Genomic DNA, 22593 nt, shown 5'->3' with positions numbered 1-22593 from the left:
GGAAACCGCGGTTTTTTATTATTGTTTAAAGAAAAACAGATTCCATCCTAATTCAACAAAATTATTTTGCAACAGCTTAAGTAGTTAGGCGTGGACCATAATTTGTAGATGGCGCCACACATTCTAGTTATAAGTTATTTGTCATAAGGACTGTCAACATCAAGTACTGAGCGTAACATGGCGGCGGTTTGTTGCTCTTTTAATTTCCATGTCATTTTTGCCAATTTTTCTAATTAAAAGTTAAATATTACTTCGTGTTTTTGTTATAATAACCTCAATTATGAATGGTTGGCGGTCCTGCTAATGACATTTTTAAGTACTGCCATCTCAACTTTTATTTTACTTCATGTATCCCGATAGGTACGGTTTGTAATTTGATTTTATTTGATCAAAACTTTACAAAATCATAAATTGTGTCGGTGTGAGCTTGATGATCTTGGTCGCACTTCGTTTCAGTATTAATTTCGTCAAGGTCGTCCAAAATCGGCTGTTTTACCAGAAAACATCAATACTGTGAGTAAAATGATATTGCAAGATCGTCATGAGGTATACCGTGAGATTGAGGCGTGTTGGGGCATTAGTTCCATTCCCATATATTCAATATTGCATGAACATTTGGCTGTCAAAAAGATTTGTTCGCGTTGGATAACGCATAATTTGACAATCGCTCAATAAAAAGCTCGGGAAAGGCGAAGAATCATGGGTCTACGCCTATGAACCGAAACTAAAGAATAATCGACTGTATGGGTGTTTCAAGACGAGCCAAATCTAACCAAAGTTCGAAGTACTTCGGAGCAAATGGTCGGAATAACTGGACATGTTCGAAAAATTCAGGAAAACCAATCGAAGAAGACGAATCATTCTCCACCACGACAATGCGAGCTCTCTCACATCAATTCAAACAAAAACGTTTTGGAACAATCAAAACTTCGAATTGATGGGTCATCCAACGTACAGTCCTTATTTGGCACCCGATGATTTCTTCTCATTCCCGCAGATAAAAAATAAATTTACAAGGCCACGTTTCTACACCTGAAGAAGATGTTGAGGCGTTCAAATCTTTTGGAGGTATCTTAAACGCATCCAGTGTATTGAACTTAATAGATAATATCGATTTTTTTAACCTCAAAACTTGAAAAGCACACCCGTATGAGCAGAAAAAATTATTTTAGCAATACCTACTTGATACGAGTTGTGATTCATTGAATAATTCTATAAAGGTCTAAGCAAATTGAAAAGCTTGATTAAATCAGCGCGATGAGTCAGGTTTCCAAAGATAATGACGTAATTAGTTGACAATTTTGTATCGAGGTTATAGACGAGGTTCCTCTACAACAAACATGACCCGACGTAACTTAACCAGGTCACGAAGACCCACACAATTAAATAATATTTATATTATCATAGTGTACTTATAATATCAAAAACAAAATGTTCTTGAATATATGATGAATCTCCGAACAAAATTGTGTACATACAGGGCGTGTAAAAAAGCATGATATACTTGCATAGGAAATTGTTGGTTTAGGAATACTAAATACTAATTTATCTACTTATTTTACTCATTTTTTTAGTATCAAATAATAAAACATGTACTTAACGCTGATATCAAAATTATCTAGCCCTTACGAGGGTTGTCTGAGAAAATATAAGTTAGGAAATATATTTGCGCTTGTATTTAGAGATTTCTCTGAAATTTCAGCGTTTGAGCCGGACCTTGTCAGAGCTCAGACATCGGTAGAAACTGATGCTTTAGGGGTAGTAGGTTCCGTAGACCCTGTTTGTTCAAAACCCTCAGAAAGACCAAGAGGTTTTGTCACGTTTACAGTCAGGTAGCGTTAATGCCGGGCTTCCTTGGACTAACGCGACGAGGTCCAACGACTCCTTGTGGGTGCCCATTCTATCTGAGTACATCCGCTTGATTCCCTTGATGTTCACAGTACAATATTGGTTGGCCAAGCGCCATAAAGCACATAAGCCTTCTGATATACCAGTGGTATCCCACTTAAAATTACCAAAGGCTGGTGACCTTCGAAAATCCGATCAGGCGCATCGATTTAAACCTTTTGACGATTTGGGGTATGATTCCAAACCCGCCGAAAAGGGGTAATCTCCGGCGATGTCGCGTAGCTAGCACCGGGCCCTACTGCGAATGCTTACGGCTTGTTTGATATGTATAGAATCCTTTTGACAAGCTTTACCTAGACATCCGGGTTGAAAGCCGTGGGATAAGGGTGGAGGCAATCTTGGCATCCGGGGTCGTTAAGCCTTAAGCCGTCTCGGCCTTCCTTCTCCTTTTTTTGCTCCACACCATTGATGTTATGGCGTCAGATTTTCAGTGGTCCTTGTATGTTCAGAGTCCTCGAGAGTAAGAGGAAGTAGCATCCCTAGGCACTATTATTTCCTTAGATTAAGATCCAACGGCTCCTCGAGGGGGCTCACTTGATGTTATTGCTTTGCTTTTAGAGTTAATGGGTATTTCATAGATCTTTTCGAGTGATGAAATTTCTCGTTAGGTTTATCTTTGAACTCTGAACCAAAGTAAACGTTCAATTTTTTATTTAAAGTAGTAACATGTCAAAATCGGTCGAAAGTCTAAGAAAAAAATGGTAACATCCACAGATTATTATCGCGCAAGACTTTTTTTCGGAATACCTTGTATTATAGCCGCTCGCTTGGAATTTTTAGTATTAAAACGACCTTAAAAATATCGATTGAAGGTTCGTTCTAAAGGACTGATAAACGTTTTATCGTATTGTCATACAGCGATAACTGTGGGTATTCCAATATTCATTAATGATTAAAATGAAAATTAGGTTTTCGGTAATTTTCGAAATATACGGTATTTTAAACAAGGAATATACAAGGATATTAATAAAGTAAGATCAATCTAGCACATCTTTAGACTTTGCAACGATGTCAACTGCATAACCGATGATTTTTTACGTAGTGGACGAAACGTGGATCTACCACAACATACTAGAGACCAAACCAACTGGATATCGCATTCTTTCTAAAATAAGGGCTGCTCTGCTATCTTATAAGATAAATATTTTTGAATTGTGGGGTCTACAAGCTGCTCATCTAAGAATAGCGTATGTTTCCCCGTGGAAAATGGAACGCAATCCCTGCATTTGTCCATTGAAGTCGACTTGGACACCATAGATTCCCAGTCAGGTCGCTGGGCTTCATGTTATGTTCTTTCTTCTTCTTCAAGGCTTTATGCCTTGTCTTCCTTGAGATGTTGATGTCCATGAATCCATCCATCTTTTTGGAGGCGTTCCTAAAGGTCGTCGTGCCCCTTTCTCTGGTCATCCTGTCCACGTGTTTGTTCCAAGCTCTTCTACGTTTACGTCCCCATCTGACTATGTCTTCCACCTCCTTGTATACCTTTATTGCTCCATTTTCTATAAACGTCTTCAAAGGGGGGCAATCCGCCCTATGCAACTTATCTAGACCACCATAAGAAAGCTGTATAGCTTGTGATAGGTCGCACAACATATTTATACATCCGGGTTAAACATTTTGGGTTTGAAGCCCCATGTTCTTACCATTCTGCAGCAGTTGTACAAAGCAATTCGTACCATTGGGCTTACTGATTGAATGTGTTGTCTATATGTCAATTTCTGGTGATCTCGAGTTTAACCCCGTTCATTCTGAGGGTTTTTGGATTGTACTTAGTGAATGGAACTTGAGGAGGGTCTCGGATCCCGAAAACCACCCCCAAGACTCGAACTCGACAACCCCTCAGCGGTCTTAAGCTACGGCAGCCCGGAAACGCTATCTCGGCGATGAAAATACCTCTTCGGGGTAATTTATTGGTAATTTTCGGGATCCGGGACCCGTGCCATCTTTCAGCAATTAATTAGCAATAAATGACGTAGTCGTCGTAGCTTAATATTAAGGAAGGGGGGAGTCGTGTTTCTCGTGAACCGCTTGAGCAATAAAATCGCTTTTTGGGTAATAAATTAGCAATTAAATAGTAAAAATTATGGTGCCAGTCTGGGCGCTTCCCCTTAAAAAAGCTGCCGCAACATAATATACCTTAACAGATCGTAAACGTTCTATAGAAACATTATTACAAAAGAGACATTGAAAATATCTAATTTATACGATTTAAAACGGCAGATGCTCCAAGTGAAGTTATTTCTTTATAACATAAACCAAACTTTGACGAAAAAATGTTAATAGAGGAGACAATAATATGATATTGTAGGCTAAGAATGGTTTTACAAAGAGCTTGTACTCAGGTCAATATAGACATTTAAATTACCAAAAATTCCCGGAGAGCTGAAGTTTAACATTATAAATAAAGTTTTCAAAATCCCCATCGATTCTAAGTATGCTCGAAAGTTTTTCGGAGTCAAAGGTCAGAATTTGAGGTTTTTTTGAATTTTTCTCGAAAACGGTAAGTTTTATCAAAAAAAAACCTCAAACCGAAGTTGTAGATCTTAAAATTCTCTACAAAAATGATCCCTGATGATTTTTCGTTTATATACCTATTTCTTTTAGTGCTAAAGGTTCTGTTCAAGTGTACGTACCACCTTCTGCAGAAAATCTCCTCAACACTATTTTTGGAAATTACGAAAAAGGTTGTAGGACCAAATGAGGCTGTAAAAAAGTCCAAATTGAGTGATTTTGACCACACTTGAACATCCAGCAAGAGGAAGAAGAAGACCTGACGGTTAAAGTAGACTTTCAAGAGTCAGAATATCTAAAGAAATCAAAATAATAGTTAACACAATAATCATTAGTTAGTGGAGAAGACCTAGAGGAAAAACCACGGTAAAAAAAACCCGCCGTGTACACTAGATACTAGATACAGGTGGCGCGATATCTCAGTAATGGTAACTCTTAGGAAAAAATTCGTAACCACCATTTTTGTACAGAATTTTAAGATCTACAACTTTGGTTGGAGGTTTTTTTTTGAAAAAACATACAGTTTTCGAGAAAAATAAAAAAAACTTTGACCTTTAATAACTTCTGTAAAACATTTATGAGACACACTATAGAATAGAGATCATTAAAAATAAATCGATAAGTCAATACAGATCATTAATGAATGCAAAATAATATTTATGTTACTCACCGAATATTTTTAAATGTATAAATCGTGTTGTTTTCAAAGTTTTCATAACGATGATGCATAATTTAGTGTTTTTGTAAATTTCATTTACATAAATATCAAATACTCGATTATATACATAATCTAACATGAATCATCCATAATGAATAACCAATATTTTGTCGGTGAGCGCGACAACTACCAGCTGATTACTATTCTTTAACTGGGAATCATTTCTTCGGTGTTCATGATTGTAGTTTAGTCCCAGTTAGCTCTATGAGACGCAAGCATCTACTGTGATTTGTACACTTGTAAGTTTTAAATCAAAATATTTTGATATAGATTGAAAATAGTTGAAACGTAAAATTTTAATCTGTCTTAACAAAAATTTAAAAAAAAAACTAATTTTATAACGGAAGAGACCTAAAATCAAGACGATGATTTACGATTTCTATTTCGAAATTCAATATTTCTAAAATGTATTCTGCCGTTATTCAAAGGAGAAAACAACTACATTCCTGGCTAATGCCTCGACGTGTATTGAATTATATCTCTTCTGAAGATGGTGATATCAATCTATAATAACATGCGAGCGATTTTCAGAGCCGCGAGAACCAAAAAAGTTCGATCTAATAGATTGGAACGAGGGAGTTCCATCGCGTATTAACTGAATATTTGGACAAGAGAAAACTGTGCGCAAGATTGGTGCCGCGTTTGTGTCTACCGAGTTTTTAGCAGTCCATAACGACGGATGAAACGCAATCAAAACGATGGACTGAAAAGGGAGAACCGACTCCAAAGAAGGCAAAGACCGTCCCATTTGCAGACAAGGTCATGGCAACGGTTTTTTGGGATGCGTGTGGGATAATTTTCGTTGATTATCTTGAAAAAGGAAAAACTATTATTATTGCAACGTTTGAGCGAAGAAAGCAAGCAAAACGGCCGTATTTGGCTAAGAAGAAAGTGTTGTTTCATCAAGACAATACACCAGATCAAACATCCGTTATTGCAATGGACAAAATTAATAAATCAAAATTTAAATTGCTACCTCATGCAACCCATTTGCCAGATTTAGCCCGCTCGGATTATTTTCTGTTCCTAGACTTGAAAAGATGGCTTGGTAGTCAAAAATTGTCCAACAATGAAGGAGGAGCTTGACTATTCTTACTATAAAATGGGAATCGAACAAAATTTTTGTGTTTCTAGGGCCATCCTCTCACTATCATCAGACATCCAGAAGATATTGCGTTCCAAAAACAGCAAAGGTCATGAAAAGCGCCAAAAAAGTTATGGATACAATATTATAGTAACGATTGACTTTAAGGAATCAAATAAAACTATGAACGGGGCACATGAAATTATCGAAAAAAAGCATGGCAAAATAAGGTGGGGGCTTGTTTCATGACAATGCTCCAGTCCCCAAGCTACCGTACACGAATGTGGCTTAACAGAGATTGAATACTCACCATATAACCCTGATCTGGCACCGTTCGATTTTTTGTTGGAAAAATTGAAGAGGCAACAACAGAGACGATGGAATTAAACAGACGATGTACGAACATTCTGACTCTAAAGATAGATCATATTTTTGGAGGTATAGAAGCTTAAGTCAGACGTTCTGAAAAGTTCGTGGAAATGAAAAGTGAAAAATAATCACAATTTTTTTGTTTATGACATTTCTATCTATGTGGATCGCACTAGGTATTTTTTTATAACAAACATCAGTATTTTGAAATGATATTAAAAATTATCTGCTTAAAGATTTATATTAAGTGAGGTCAAGAAATCAAGTTTCCAATACATAATCCAAGAAATCTCTTTTGAACTATTGTTAAAAAACAACAGGTGATAATAATAATAAAATTGAATCATTTCCATAAATAATAATGATGTGTTGAGGATAATTTCGAGAATTGGAGATATTTTCGAAAATGCCCACTTAACGATAAAGCGCAAATATAAAAAAATAATGGAATTTTGCCAATTTTTCTATTAAGGAAAATATCATTCGCGCGTTTTTTATCAAATTTGAATTAACAAAAAAATCCGATTACGGGGGTAACGCTATATTTTTTGACATATAATAAAACTACAAATATTTATATTCAAAGTAATCACAATCTATTGGATTATTAGAAAATTAAACTCAACTAAACTAGAAAGAAATATTTCTCTCATTAAAGAAAAAAATTCCGTTACGTGCCTTTAACCAAAGTACTGAATACACTGTTCACACTACCACTACAACAACACTCACAATTAACACTATCTGACAGGCGTTTCGATATCCAATTCATCGTCTTCAGAGATTGAAGGTAAACTTTAGTTTACACCAACGGTTCCAGAAATTCCGAGTTAGTTTAACCAAAGAAACAATATCAAACCAGTGTTGGTTTAAGAAGTAGAGGGGCCAAGGGTCCACTGAGGAAATCAGGGGCTTCAGACCCCCTAGATCCTCCCTAAATCCGACGCCTTACTAGATGATGACGGATTACGGATAAAATATACTTAAAAGGGACACTGAAATAGTTTTGTAAAATATTATAATATTTTATTTAATTTGTTTTTCTATTCCAACTCTCCCTACCTCCTTTTTTCCCATATAATCGTGAAATATGAACCCGATACAAACAACAATCCCAATAAGGGTCTTTCGAGACGATCCAAATCCAACACGCGCCCTTCGAAGCAAATGATCGTGTGTTTTTTTGAAATAACTGGACACGTCTTCACCATTCCATTATAGCAACGTAAAATGGTCAATTCTGAATGGTACACCAGCATTTGTTTGCAAGAAGTGTTAGAAAAAAATCAGGGAAACCAATCGCAGAACACGAATTATTCTCCATCACGACAATGCGAGCTCTCAGACATCACTGCAAACAAAAACGTTTTGGAACAGTCAAAACTTCGAATTGATGGGTCATCCACCGTACAGTCCTTATTTAGCACCCGATGATTTTTTCTTATTCCCGCAGATAAAAAATAAATTTACAAGGCCACGTTTCTACACCTGAAGAAGATGTTGAGGCGTTCAAATTACATGTTTTGGAGGTACTTCAATCGGAATGGACAATTGATTGGATATGGGTAGAAAATTGTCAGATATTTTACCATTAAACTTATTAATTATGTTTTTATAAGAATAAAATTTATTTTGAGTTAATAAGTTTATATTTTAGATGATTCAGTCATATAAAACGATAATTTTATTACCAAAAGATTGATACACATACGGTTAGTTTTAGACATAATCACCGAAGAGATCTCATATCTGTGGACAAGCTTTTCAATACACTCTTGAAAGAAAGTTGCCGCCAATTTAGCCTTATCGTTCAGTACCAATAGAGTACAAAACAGACTTTGAAACTTCTGGAAATTCCGTAGTAATGGTGAATCTTTAACCAATTTCTCAACTCGTTGATCCAGGTCATCTGAAACTACAGATTTGCGTCCTTGGCCCCCTTCATCATGCGTCACGCACAACACCAGCACTCATAAAGTTTTCCCCATACACAGGACTCATTTTCCGATGGATTTTTGCAGCACTATGGCCTCCCGCCTGTAGAAAACGAATCACTCTCGATGGGAGCATAAAAAATGGCGGACAAGTTTACGTGGTTGTAGCACAACGCCGACTGACACCTGAATATCAAAATTGACGGAGTGTATCTTATATCTAACTTAAGACGATTCCAAAACACAGAAAGGGGCTCTTAAAAAATGAATAACCACGGAATACTGCGTCCCACAAAGGCTCTTTTTGGGTATTTGGTGAGGTTTACGCGGAATCGTTCTATTTGAACTGCCGTAAACTGGACAAACTGTTGATGGAGAATCGGATGAAGCAATCTTTATTCGAAAAATGAACTGAAAAGACGTTATTCTACAAATCGACAATGGAAGACCGCACTGTACGAAACGAACATTGAAGAAATGGATTGGGTGGTATTGCTTTAATATTATTTTAGATGAAAGATGTCCAAATTTCGAGATGTATTACTCGAAAAATGATGACATTATTGAAACAGAAACAACATTAAATTCCAATCCGCTTTGTAACTGGATTTACCATTTGCCAACAATAATAAGTCGTTTACATATGCAATCAGCAGCGCACCAGAAAAATTTAATTCAAAAAACTTGACAAGTTACCAAGATTTGCAGACTTTATAAAGCTAGAAAACATTGACAAACCACTCCATTCGAAGCGGTAAGGGGCATAGTTTGGACCAGAGCCCCACTGTGGCCTCATGAGATGCCACAGCTGAATGGGTGGCTAAAGAATCAAATGGAATCTTAGTGGAGAATCACTCCAGGTCTAAGAGAATCAAAAAGATTCATAACCTTGCTTCAATCAGTTGTATACATAATGCGGCAATAATAATCTATATTCGTATGTCTTTTTTATCATTTTGTTTACGTACATGTGGGTTATTCAGTTTTCTTTTCGTAGTAGTTAGAAAGTTGTAGAATAAAGTTGAAAAAATCGTTATTTTCTGTATCTGTATATGTACAAACTTAGTACCTATGAACTGTAGTAAGCGGAAACTTTCAGGTTATAGCAATGCCATGGGAACCAAAATAAAAACCGATACGGATTCCTAATTGTAAAACATTCTTCTTACCTAAGACCCCGTGAACGATATTATCTCTACGCAATTAGAATAATTATTTTTTCAAGAAAATACTTATTCGCGGGAAAACTGTCGGCAATTTGTTTGTCGATAAAATCGTTACTTTGTTACACGATGAGCATAGTTCGAATTTATCGATACTTAATCCAGTGGCGGCACTCGGTCTTATTTTTTTGTGGATTGTTAGAAAAGACCAATGAAAACCCGAAACTTTTTACATAGTTTAATTATTGCTAAAAGCGTGTTTATTAGTTGTTATTTCTAAACTATAATTTATAACTTCTTATGATCCATTTCGAGCTAAAAATATTTCTATCATTTGGAAATTATAAATTTTCTAATTGAATCCTTAAAAAAGACAAATATCCCCTTTCCCCTTTCATTAGCACGGGTGCTTAAATTTTAAATTTCACATGTAAAAAACACGACTATTTATAAATGAGAGAATAACTTTCTATGACTATAACTTTCAATAACTTTCACTATACAGCAGTTTATACGTAACTTTTCGAGGGACAATCTGTACAATATGAAGATACAGATAAAGAAGTTACGGACTGTTAACCATTGGGCTTGAGCCGTCCCTGGCATTCACTAAATGCACATACGTAATCATCCATTAAAATTTCATAAAGTTCGCAACTTTAAATGCCTATAACTCGGAAACGACGGCTCGTTTGAAAATTTTTTTTGTCACAACATTATTTTCACGTCATCCAAACACTCGCGTTTTTTTCCCGGTATTCTTATCTGGCAACCTTTTCCTCGACTTTTCATTTCATTTCGATAAAAAGCTGGTGGGGATGAATGAGTATATACATGAACAAAAATACCTCGCCCTGTATATGATTTTCCATATTTTCTATGGATAGTTTTAATTGGAACCACCTGTATATAGTTTTACGTAAAAAATATTGTCACATAATATCTAATAATAGATTTATACCATCATATAACGTATTAACTTCCTTTTCCTCTATAGAGAGATAAATTAAGTACCTATCTCACATAAATTGATAATTTGAAATTTGAACAAATAAAAAAAATATTTTCTTGATAGAACAAAAATTTCTTATTTTCGAATAAACGTGAGAAATATCACAAAAACAATTCAAAAATGTCAAATCTCATTCTTAATGAGTCGTATTCAAATTAAAAAAAAAGTTTATTTCAATGTTTACATCAATAGCTGCATTAAGTAATATATTCCGCCGTGTCAACGATGATTTTAATTTTTTAAATATAAACCAAACTATTTTCTAAATCATCTACAAAAACTTATTATTACCTCAGAATAAATGACAAGCATTTTTTTATTATTATATCAAGAAATATATATGCAATGATTCATTTTTGTTAATAAGAATCATTCTTAAAAACTTCAATTATTATTTATCTTTTTCTAACTACTTTTGAATATAAATACAAGATTTATATAATATTTCTAAGAGGGTTGAGTAATGGCTATTTATAAACAAAAAACCAACCGGCTTTCTACTCGTCTACTAATCTGGTTTAAAAAAATTATTCCTTATAAACAAGACTCGAATCGACATTCTTTATAAACTGGATACGTCCCATAATAATTATTTTTATTAGTTATTGTTTATATACTTATTTATTCACCTGTCACGCACCTGGGACTGACCCTATTATCGAATAACCCAACGGTTGTTCTTTTAGAATAGCATACTAACCTTAGTTCAAGATTTCTCATAAAATTTTCCAGGTCGATTTTGTCCATGAGGACGAAATCGCCTACGCCAACTTCTTTTTGGGTTGCCATGATTTATTGTTTCTCTTTGTTGTCCTTAATCACCAGCACTGCATTTCATTTAACGCGGGTCGGAAAGGTGAGTCAATACGATAAAATATCGATGTTTTATTTATATTTATCCAACTCTATACTCACTCGTTGCACCACACCAACTGATCATTACTCATTTGAAAAATGAAAATAAACGACTGAAGATCAAGGTTCGGTGTGAACGAACGACGAACGAAAAAAAACGAATAGCACATTAAGTTAAGACATACGTTTTACAGTATTTTTTTATCGTTATATAGTGGCAATGGCAAAACCGCAGGACACACTAAACAACAAGGGTTTTCGGAAATTATGATTGGATTAACCTATAACTGATCGAAGTAATCGGGTCATAGCCATATGATAGGATCCTTTCTACTAAAAGGCTTTTCGGCAAATATGATCAGGTTAAACCGATCATGGTATGAACGATCAGAAAGTAATCCGGATCTCGTTCACTGTTGTTCGGAAACTGATCAAACCATACGTTAAGATCCTTTCTACCCCAATGTATAAGTAGATAAATGAGATTAGCTGACCAGTTTTTTCGTTTGGGAATGGTTTCTTTAAATTTAAAAATTACGTATTCCCCTCGTTTGGTTATTTATTATCAATTTTCATAAGCAGCGTCATAAATAGAGCTTTGCGGTTTTTATATTTTTCGGCATTTCATAATAATAATAAAAATAACGTATTAATATTAACATTTAGTGTAAAATGAAACTTCTCAATACAAATTATCAAACACTTGGATTATACAACTGCATAAATATCATCATCAAGAATTAACAGATGAAAAATATAATAAAAATCAAAGGTTTTTATAAATAAAATTTGAAATTTCCACAGAAAATTTAGCGAGACGTTCAGATGCGCCATCAGCTAATAAGTGATTCAGCTGATCCTGGATCAACTCTGAATTTAAGTATAGCAGTAGTTACTCTTACATACAAACGGGAACATAATTTAAATATAGATCTTTGAGGTAAGTTTGGGTTACTGAATATCGTTATATACTTTACATAAAAACAATAATTAAAGAGCTTGTCATCGTCTGGAATGACGATTAAAGACGTTATTTTATGCACTAACATATCGCGCATTTCATTAGAAGAACAGTATGTGGGATAGTATGAATCTTAACAGACTTTGTTCAATCAAATTTCTTGTATCTCACTTTCACAATTTTAGAAACAGTCATAATTTACTTAATATTTGTTACCATATATTAAAAATACGTGTTTTGGAACAATAGTATGATTCACGTATGTCTTAGCTTCATTCCATTACATCATTTTTGTTTAGTTTGTGTCCTATGCCGCTACAATTACGTCATTTATAATAAGGTAAGTTGATTTCATGACATTTTATTTTGAATTTTTTATATCTGAAAAAAGTCGATTTTTTTAAAAATAACCAAACGTTTAAAAATGTTGCGTGAACGATTAAGTGCTCGGTCTTCAACATCTCCATATTATTCTGTGCGAAAAGATAATATTAAGGAAGATGTACCAATTTGGACTGAATGGAAAATTGCAGCTTATGGACTGTTTTTCTCAGTACTCATATTTACAGTAAAACTTTTTATAATCTACAGTAAGTAGAGACTTCTTATTAATATACAAATCAAAACATAAAATGAGGTTGAGGTTATGCTTTAGTAGGTCAGATGTTTATTTTTATAAATAGATCAATTGATAGTCTATTTTAAACGCATAAATTGTATTTACATTAGAAATTAATGTGTAGACTATAAGTTTGCTAGTATATAGTTAATTTATAATTCAAATATTTGTGTGATTGCATTAGGATATTTTTAGGAAGCACACTTGAACAAATATTTTTAGAAGAAAAACTAATATCTTATCAAATATGGTCGGAAGACGGACAGGAAATGTTTGCAGCGAGCTGGAAACATGTTGCTAGGTATAGTAATATTTGGTTACCAATTCTGGGTGGAGTTTTAAGTTCATATTTTACTTGGATAATGGTATATCTTGATTCGGCTGTTCCAGGAGTACAACCACCTAGTCCTTTGTCTCCCAAAAAATACAAGTAAGGTTTTAAATCATTTTTATTCAATTTAATCATATAATTACTGTACATTTAATATTCATTTGTTATTGTTTGGATTTAGCTTAAATTTTTATGAAATATATTTTGAATCAATTTTTTTTCACAGTGTAGTTAGTTTTAATTTGATTTTGATTCAACAAGAACTGTTTTGGGTATATTTTGACTCAGCTTATCTTTCTGAAGCGATCGGCACCAATTTCACATCAGATTAAAGAATAATTACAAAATTTTGATGTTTTGTCCATTAAATTAAATCTAAAATCAATGAGAAAGACTTTTGGATAGTATTTCTTACAGTTGTTTAAAAACAATAAAAATTATGTTGGTGGTAATATCTATCATTGTTTGAGTTAGGTTGGGTTCAAAGTAGTGATAATACACAGTCTATAAGTTGGGGCATATGTCCTGAAAAAATGCAAGGCAAATGCCAAAATACAAAAATGCCCAATATGATTGAACTTTTCCACTGACAACTAGGGCAACTTTGTTAACAGAAATCAGGTATGATTGAAAACTAATAAGAAATTTTTAAAAGCCCAAATGTTTGGAACTTAAAAACGCTTTGGGAAAATTCCTAATCATTTGTTGTCCATTTTATAAATGTCCAGCCCATTGGGCATTTGCCCAGTCCACATCACTAGTTCAAAGTAAAGAAAAAGCAACAAAAAAATCGAATTATTTAATGCTTCGATTTGGGTAGCTATGCTTAATCACTTAAACACTATTAAAATGGTTTGAAAGAAGTTTCCTATTCAAAAATTGTGTAACTTCCCTTCTATTTCATTTCCTCAATTTAAAATTGTTGTCTTTGGATCTAAGCAAGAAGATTGACACCAAATTTGTGTTAAAAATTGATTTTTGCTAATCTGTAGTCTTATTTTGTTTTTTTTTTCTTTTTAGAGAACAATCGGGTCATACTTTTCACTTGAATTATGTATTTGCGATTGTCGTAGGATTTCTTGTAAGTGGCTACATGTATTTTAGAGGAGTCTCTATTGTTTACTAAAATATTTATTCAATATTTATTTTATTTCTATTTTTCCTAGTCATACTTTGACAATGTTGGTGGTCAGTATTTTTTTGTTGTAATTTTTAAGCATCACTTTACATAAGCTATTAGGAATAGTTTGTTAATTTTATTTTTTATATTTATTTTTCTTTTGTATTGCACTTTGTAAAATTAACTTCATAAATAAACTTTGAAATTTTTTGTTGAGTATTTCAATTTCCACCAGTTTTCTTGATCATCCATGTTGGTTATTATTTGGAAATGGTCTCCACCCTATTTTTGGTCATAAAAAATATTGATATTGATATTTTCAATAAATTCTTTTTCATTTTGTTTAATTCTTCGGTATAAATAAGATAAAAATGAGACTAAGTTTGAAAATCAGAATTTCAACACTTTTTGATCAATAAAAAATTTCAAAACCATAAATTCCTCAATTTGTCTTTGAAAACTATACTTAAATTTTTTTAGAAGAATGCCGTGTTAATTTACATACAAAAACGAACAATTTAAAAAAAACAATTGAATATCATATTATGATAAATTTTAATAAATTATTAGAAATTTTGAGGTTAGGTTAGGTTAGGTTAGGATTTCTTTTTTCTTTGTTTTCTTTGTAACATTCTATGATTTTCACAATGATGGAATTAATGTATAAAAATTCGTATTTTGTTAATCAAAATAATAATATGATTAATGATAGAATTTTTATATTTTGAAAAACCAAAAAAGTGTTGAAAAGATCTCGCTAAATCTTTATGGAATTGGTCTTCGTGCCACAGTGATAGTTTGAAACAAGCTGATTAAATGTTTCAATGTGCATGTAAACCGAACCCATCATTCCCCCAATCCCGTTAAAACTACCCTTGAAATGTCCGAAGGTACCCTGAGGGGAAGGGAATTGGTTTTGGTCGATTTTTCTGAAACTTGGCACAATTATAGTTCGAAGTAAGCTGATTAAAAGTCTCAGAAAGCTCGAACCCCCAAAACTACCTCTGAAGCGTCAAGGGTACCATAAGAATGGGGGTTTCTGAAACTTGGCACAATAGTAGTTTGAAGCAGGGATCGAAGTCCCACAACGTATCCAACCATCTCAAAAGTACCCCTGAACTGTCCAAGGGTACTCTGTATGGAGGGGAGTCTCAGAAACGTTGTTAGACATCCCTTCTTATGGTACCCTTGGACTATAAGAGAAAGGTTGGGGTTTCGTGTCCATTGGCTGAAACCAATACCCTTCCTCCCATGGTATCTTCGAACACGTCAGGGGCTGGGGATACTTTCAATCAGCTTACTTCAAACTATCATTGTGCTTAGTTTAAGAAAAATTGGCCGAAACCCAATTACCATGAGGATTGAACGGGCTCTTTTTGGTTTTTAAACTTAAGTCCCAGTTTAATCTGTAATGCGCCGAAAAAATAAACAAAATGAAAAAAAAATATTGAAGACATTATTTGTTTTTTATGGCACAAAAAGGGTGAACAATCATGCGAGTCACAGCGATCCTAGTCCGATTCGGAATCGATTATGAATATAGTTTAATTCGCATGTCAAATTTAGAATCGATTTCGAATCAGTTGTTAATCGATTTAGGACCATTATAATGCGTAAACTATTCAGAATGTTGATTTACCGTAAACGAACTTTTTGTTGTCTAACCAAACCCCCGAGAACAAATCGATTATTCGGCGAAGTATACAAAGTATGTTTACACGACAAAGATTTAGAAAGGAAAAGCTTTCCTCTATCAGGAACATTCCAGAAGTGAACCGAATCCTTCACGAAATTGATTCTACTTCCCAAATAAAAACAAATCAACTAGACGTTCCCTCTTATACCTTTTATTATAATTTGGCGTCGGATGTACGGGGAATCTAATGAAGCGTCAAAATGAGCTAACGCCAGTTTAAAAATGGCCGCCGTGGGGTAAACAAATGCTTTTGTAATAAGTTTTTGAGGTTTACGAATTTATGTGATCGATTTTAGACCTTATTATTTCCAGTGTTATTGTGAAATCACTTCTTAAAGAGTTGCTACTAAAAGAAGTGCGAAATTACTTCTCGAAAATGGTTTTGTTGATTTTATGAGAAGAAGTCAACTCCACCTAAAGCTTTGACTATCCTAGTATCTTTCAGTTTCCACAACTTCCTGAATTATTACAATTATCCTAAATTTTGTAAATTGCTTGAAAGTCTAATTAAAAAAAAAACTGCCAAAATACTTGGTTTTAGCTGCATTAGTTCAGATCTGAAAAGTATCTATGGAGTCTTCTTAACACCATGAAGGAAAAAAAAAACAATACAATATTACTCTCACTATCGGAAAAAACAAGAAAAGCTAACAAAGGTACATACGACAAAATCAATTGCTTACCCCACGGCCGACAGTTTGACGTAGATCAGCTGTTAACTTAAATTGCTCAATAGTTTGCTGTGACATATAGATTTACTTACCTGGGTGGATAGTATATCGATTTAACCCATCACATCCGAGAAGAAGAAAAAGAAAACATAGGTTATAAACTTCTAATAAATGTAGGTTATGATTAGAAGCAGGGATTAATAGTGTAATTTTATTTGAAATTAAACTGTTTCAAAGATTTTCCATTGAAATTCAAAAATAACAGATAAATAAAATGTTGATTTTGTTACGCGGATTAAAATACCTGATATCCTTACCTGCATAATTATTACATTTTATTCAATTGATAATGAAGAATCGATAAGACAGGTATAAGATAAAATTACAATAAGTTGCGCAACTTTTTCCAATTTATTGAAAACGTAAATTCTAACCATGTGTTATTCTTATACATAACAGCACATTCACATTTCAGTCGTATCTAAACTCTAGTAACGTGTACAACAAGACTGTTTCAGCAGGAATCATATTAGGAAAAATGGGGACTATTAATGTGTTTACAGAAAAGTTTAAGAATATAATAATGGCTCCTCTCACAACAGTGCAATTAGAAACCAACGATAAGGATTTGAAATTAGGTAAGTCGCTTTTTATAACTAATTTAATTAGGTTCAAGTTGAAACAATACAATTCTTATAGTTGGTAGATATTTTCTATACCGTAATCTCGATATTTTTGTTGCATAATTCAAATCATACAAAATAATTGAATTAGTGCAAAATATATACTCAAATTTTGATTCTTGTGGAATTAAAAGTTAATGTTTTTTTCTACATTTTAGATATTTATAGCAACTAAAAATGAGGATATCAATTGTTCATTTTACAGATTCTTCCATATCTAGTGAATGGTCACCTTCTAATGATAAAAAGTCGTGTTCCTATTGTCGAGTAGAATTTCCAGATAGCAAAGTACAAAGAGAACATTATAAATTAGATTGGCATCGTTATAATTTGAAACAATCACTTTTAATCAAACCACCAATATCTGAAGACGATTTTAATATTAAAATTGAAAAAGGTAAGGAATATTCAAGTTATTATCATGTAAAATCAAATATAGAGGTTAAAGGTGATGATAAGATTTCAGAATTACAAGATAAGTCTAACTTCTTGCAACAATTATTATAATAATAAACATTTATTGGTACAACTTAAGGGGCACCAATAGAAGTCCTTTATGTATAATATTCAATTCAATAACTGTGTTATTGTTTGTAATTTAACTTCTATATTGATCACTTTCGTTTATGTTTTTTGTTAACTATCTTCTGAACTTTTTTCTGGGGATATTTTTGTTTCAGTTATTCTGGGGATTCTTGTTTTAAGCATTGTTATTCCAATATTTCTATAATATGCATCTGCGTGGAACAGAAACAGATTTACCGCTTGCTGCAGGCTATTCATCTTTTGCCTCATCGACTAACCCCTAAAATTCAATACCTTACTTCACAATTATTTAATTTACATTGTTTATCAATGAAATTTTAACTTTATGATTTGAGAACTAATGATGAAATTTATCTAAATACTTTTAATTTTGTTATTTTTGTTTAATATCTTAAACCATTTTTCTTCTAACAGATGATGTGTCTAGTATATCAGGATCTGATTCCGAAAAAGAAGATACACTTGATACTTTCGCTAATGCCCAAGGAATAATATTTTTAAAAAACGACAAAGGAGCTGTGGTTTCATTGTACAAATCACTCGTTATGAATAAGAAGGTAAGTGAAAAATAATTTTACCAATTATTTATTCTCGCAAAACTTTTTTACTCAAGTAAAAAAAGCTTTACAGTTAAATAATTGAATAAACCATAGGGCGAAGGGGCTAAATCAGGTTGTTCCTGTAACTTGTTCTATATTAGAGGTAGATCTAAACTTCTTCTATAATTCCATATTATTTTTACTTGATAATTTTCAGGAAATAGTTACAGATGAAGAAATTGGAAATCGTCTGAGAAATTACTGTCAAAATAAATGGACTATATTGATGATAGGTGGTGGTCATTTCGCAGGGGCTGTTTTCCAAGACAACGAAGTTATTATCCATAAAACGTTCCATTATTATACAGTTAGAGCTGGCCAAGGAGGTTCGCAAAGTTCCAGAGATTCAAAATCTAGTGGAACACAACCGAAAAGCGCAGGGGCGTCTCTTAGAAGAAACAACGAACAAGCTTTCATTCAGGTAAAGAATAATTTACAAGAAAATATTCAAAACGTCATTAGATTTTTTATTTCAGCATGTTAGAACTCTTCTTGATTCTTGGAAGGAACATTTAGAAGATAGTCTAGTGATATATCGTGCTAGTGGAGGTTACAACCAATCAATTCTTTTCGGAGGAAATAATTCGATATTAAATAAAAAAGATATGAGAAGTATTCCTTTTCCCACAAGGAGACCTACTTTTAAAGAAGTAAAAAGGGTTCATCAGTTGCTCACTACTGTTTCTGTATACGGTACACTTATATTTTTATATTATTGAATATTTTTATTGTTTTTTCTTTTTAGATTCAGTGGATAAAGCTGTAAAATCATTCGCGAAGGAAGTTTCACCTGAGAGGGAATCAAAGCGCAATAAAATTCGATCGTCTTGTATAAATAGAGCGAAATCTCGAGAAAACGTCGAAAGACCACTTCCGACTGAACATCTTTCTAGTGAAAGCGAAATCGAAGATGACACAAAAGAACTTTTATCCACTGCAGATTTAGAAATATCTTTTGATGATTTAAAAGAGTTTGATGATAGTTTAACGGCCGAACAGAGAAAAAAGACCAAAAAGAAAAAATCTAGGAAAAGTAAAAATAAAAAATTGAAAGAATTGGAGGAGTGTAGAAAAAAGAATTTGATAGAATTGATATGTAATGGAGATTTAGAACAGTTACAACATATATATGAAGAACAATTAAAACTAATGGCAGAAGAAAGAAATATCGAAGAATTTATAAATCAAATTGTAGATAATGAATCAAATACTCTGTTACATATAGCAGCTCAAAAAGAACAAAAGGATATTATGGATTTTTTATTAAAACACAATGCCAATCCTTGTTTGAAAAATAAGGAGCAACTTACGGCTTATACTTGTACACAAAGCAAGGAAATTAGAGAATTTTTAAGGCAATTCGCCAGAGAAAATCCAGAAAAACATAATTACAATAAGGTGAGTCGATATTGGATAATGTGACACAGTTTTCTTCTAAAACATTTGATAATTCCCATTTATTAACTACTCTTCTTCTTTTTATACTATTATATCTATAAAATATTCTTATATCTTCATCCAGTTTAGAATACTTGAAAATATTCTATAACTTATTCGTTACATAGGAAAAGGCCATGTAATTAATGAAAGAATAAAAACCTAACCTAACCAATTGAAGAATTTATCTATTTTCAAATTCAAAATTCCTTCCAACTCCCTATAATTTTTTTTATTAATAGGGGGATGCAAATTTAAAATTAGAGAAATGATCGTGGTTTTCAGGCTCAAATACCTATTAACGCTCTAACAAATGAGGAAGTTGCCGAAAAGAGAAAAGCAATGAGAAAAGTTAAAAGGGAAAAAGAAAAAGAGAAGAAGAAAGAAAACGAGATTAAAAGAAAAGAAGACGAAGAAAAGAAGAGGTTTTTAACTTTAAGCGATAGAGAAAAGGTAATATTTATCGTTAATAATATATTTAATCATTAAAACCTTAATGATATCCAAAATTTTAATCTCAATCACTCGATTTATTCTCTTTATCCATATATTCCTACCTACTCTCCAATATACTTTTTTGTTCTTAAAAAAAAAAACAGAAAAATATTGTTAGCTGTTTACTTATATAGTTAAAAGAACAAATTACAAGTGAAAGAAGAATGACTAACCTCAATTTTGCCTTCACATTAATAGGATAGCTGCGTAATCATATAGGCAAAAACAAATTACAATGGAAAGAAGAATAACCTAACTAATTATTACATTATCTCATTCTTTAACTTGATAATTGTGTAAATATATTGTAACAGTAAGTGACAGGAAAAAAAAGAATAATCTAATGTGTTGAAAATTTTTCAACATTTATCAAAAGTCAAAAAACATTCAGAACAATCGATGAGCGCAGACTTATATAGTCAGAAAACATGTTATAAGAGAAAGAATGGTAATCTAACCTACTAAACAATGCAAAAATTAATCTTTTATGAAATATGTCGAAAACTACCCAATATTATTCTAAAGAAGTTAAAGAACATCCAGTATAATCGTTGACTGCATACTTTTATAGTGAGAGGACAAGTTATAGAAGAAAGAAGAATAACCTAACTTCGTTGCTGCCCTTACTTGTTATGATATAGTCAAAGAACAAATTAAATAACATCAACTTATTAGGAAATCTGAAAAACCGCTGATTTACGTCAAAATGGCGGCAATGGGGTAAACAATCGATTTCCTCGTATGTACCCGTGTTAGCTTTTTTGGTATTTTTCTGTTAGTGGAGGTTTTTTTGTATTATTTTCTGATCAATTCTATATTACATTAAAACTAATGCAGCTGATATCGAGTATTTTTACAGTTTTTTCTTTAGTCAGTCTGCTAGTCACAAATCATAGAACATTAGCTGATTGTTAATGATGATATGTTAGATTTCTTGATTGAGTTAATAAATAGTCAAGTGACAAGTTATAACTGATATAAGTGATTTGTTCCAGAGGGCGCTAGCTGCTGAGAGGAGAATAATTAGTCAGTCGGGAAAAGTAACGAAACGTTGCTTTTTATGCGGTTCCGATATAGCTGGAAAAGTACCGTTCGAGTACATGCAAAATTTATTTTGTACTATAGATTGTCTCAAAGCTCACAGAATGCAAAATCCCCTCGTGCTATCATAAATTTTCAACTAAAAATTATAAGTTCGAGAATTTTTTTGTTGTTTTTGGAATAAAATTCATATATTTTTTCAAATTTTTGTATTTATTTTATAACATTCATAAGTTGATAACAATTTCTGTCCATAAGTTACAAAATACACCGATTAAAATACAATTCTCACACAAATAGAGATAAAACGGTTTTAACTCATGAAAAATTTATTACAAAATATTTTGTTTAAATGCAAATCAAATATGGAAAGAAGAAAATTGTTATAACGTAATTACTATTATTTTTACTAAACAATATGTGCTAAAAGCATTGAAATACAATCACTGATCTTTCATGTTCAATTGACTTGGGAAAAGCCTTTGACTTTATGGAGAATATGACTAAATGATCTGATCTAACTCTAATAGCAAGGGACAGAAAAAGTAAGGAAGACATATTAGGAAGGAAAGAAAGAGGTTTCAAAATAAAACAAAAAAGACAAAATATATGGAAATTGAAAGAATGAAGGAAGTTCACAAACCAGTTGAAATAATTGATTCCAGCTTCGAATGAGTCCACAGTTATAAGTACTTAGGAACAATAAGCAACAAAAATGACACAAATATGGGACAAGACAAAGAATAAAGGATCTTCTACGCTACGACTTTCTTAACACTCAGGGAAGAAGAGTTCCACAGAATACAAAACTGATGATGAGATCATCATAACCCAACTTAC

The 22593-nt window shown here is 32.7% G+C and overlaps 3 protein-coding genes across 4 annotated transcripts in view; 2 read left to right on the top strand and 1 right to left on the bottom strand.

Moving 5' to 3' along the window:
* Positions 1-11670, bottom strand: part of LOC130895046 (unconventional myosin ID) — a 38700-nt gene extending 27030 nt beyond the window's left edge. The window contains exon 1 of the mRNA XM_057802159.1: positions 11400-11670. Within this exon, the coding sequence (XP_057658142.1) occupies positions 11400-11488 (89 nt within the window). The 5' untranslated portion in view covers positions 11489-11670. The remainder of the gene's footprint in view (positions 1-11399) is intronic.
* Positions 11671-12814: 1144 nt separating this feature from the next.
* On the top strand, positions 12815-21957 carry LOC130894945 (ankyrin repeat and zinc finger domain-containing protein 1-like). 2 transcript variants are annotated; one of them, XM_057802009.1, is made up of 9 exons: positions 12815-12855; positions 17428-17590; positions 17841-18032; positions 18596-18738; positions 18938-19201; positions 19257-19473; positions 19526-20178; positions 20503-20670; positions 21708-21957. In XM_057802009.1, the coding sequence occupies exons 2-9, from the start codon at positions 17491-17493 to the stop codon at positions 21882-21884; spliced, it is 1914 nt and encodes a 637-aa protein (XP_057657992.1). In that variant the 5' UTR covers positions 12815-12855; positions 17428-17490; the 3' UTR covers positions 21885-21957. The 2 variants fall into 2 exon arrangements, with proteins under 2 accessions (XP_057657992.1, XP_057657991.1); XM_057802008.1 differs by lacking the exon at positions 12815-12855 and adding an exon at positions 17081-17321.
* On the top strand, positions 12836-14794 carry LOC130894947 (ADP-ribosylation factor-like protein 6-interacting protein 6). Its single transcript, XM_057802010.1, has 3 exons — positions 12836-13105; positions 13330-13564; positions 14486-14794. Exons 1-3 carry the CDS (start codon positions 12940-12942, stop codon positions 14589-14591), a joined length of 507 nt encoding a protein of 168 aa, XP_057657993.1. The 5' UTR covers positions 12836-12939; the 3' UTR covers positions 14592-14794.
* Positions 21958-22593: the final 636 nt, after the last annotated feature.

The sequence above is a fragment of the Diorhabda carinulata genome, chromosome 6 (genome assembly GCF_026250575.1).
Source record: "Diorhabda carinulata isolate Delta chromosome 6, icDioCari1.1, whole genome shotgun sequence".
NCBI classification, from domain to species: Eukaryota; Metazoa; Arthropoda; class Insecta; order Coleoptera; family Chrysomelidae; genus Diorhabda; species Diorhabda carinulata.
Note: the sequence above shows the minus strand (reverse complement) of the source record. Positions and strands in the feature narration are given on the sequence as shown.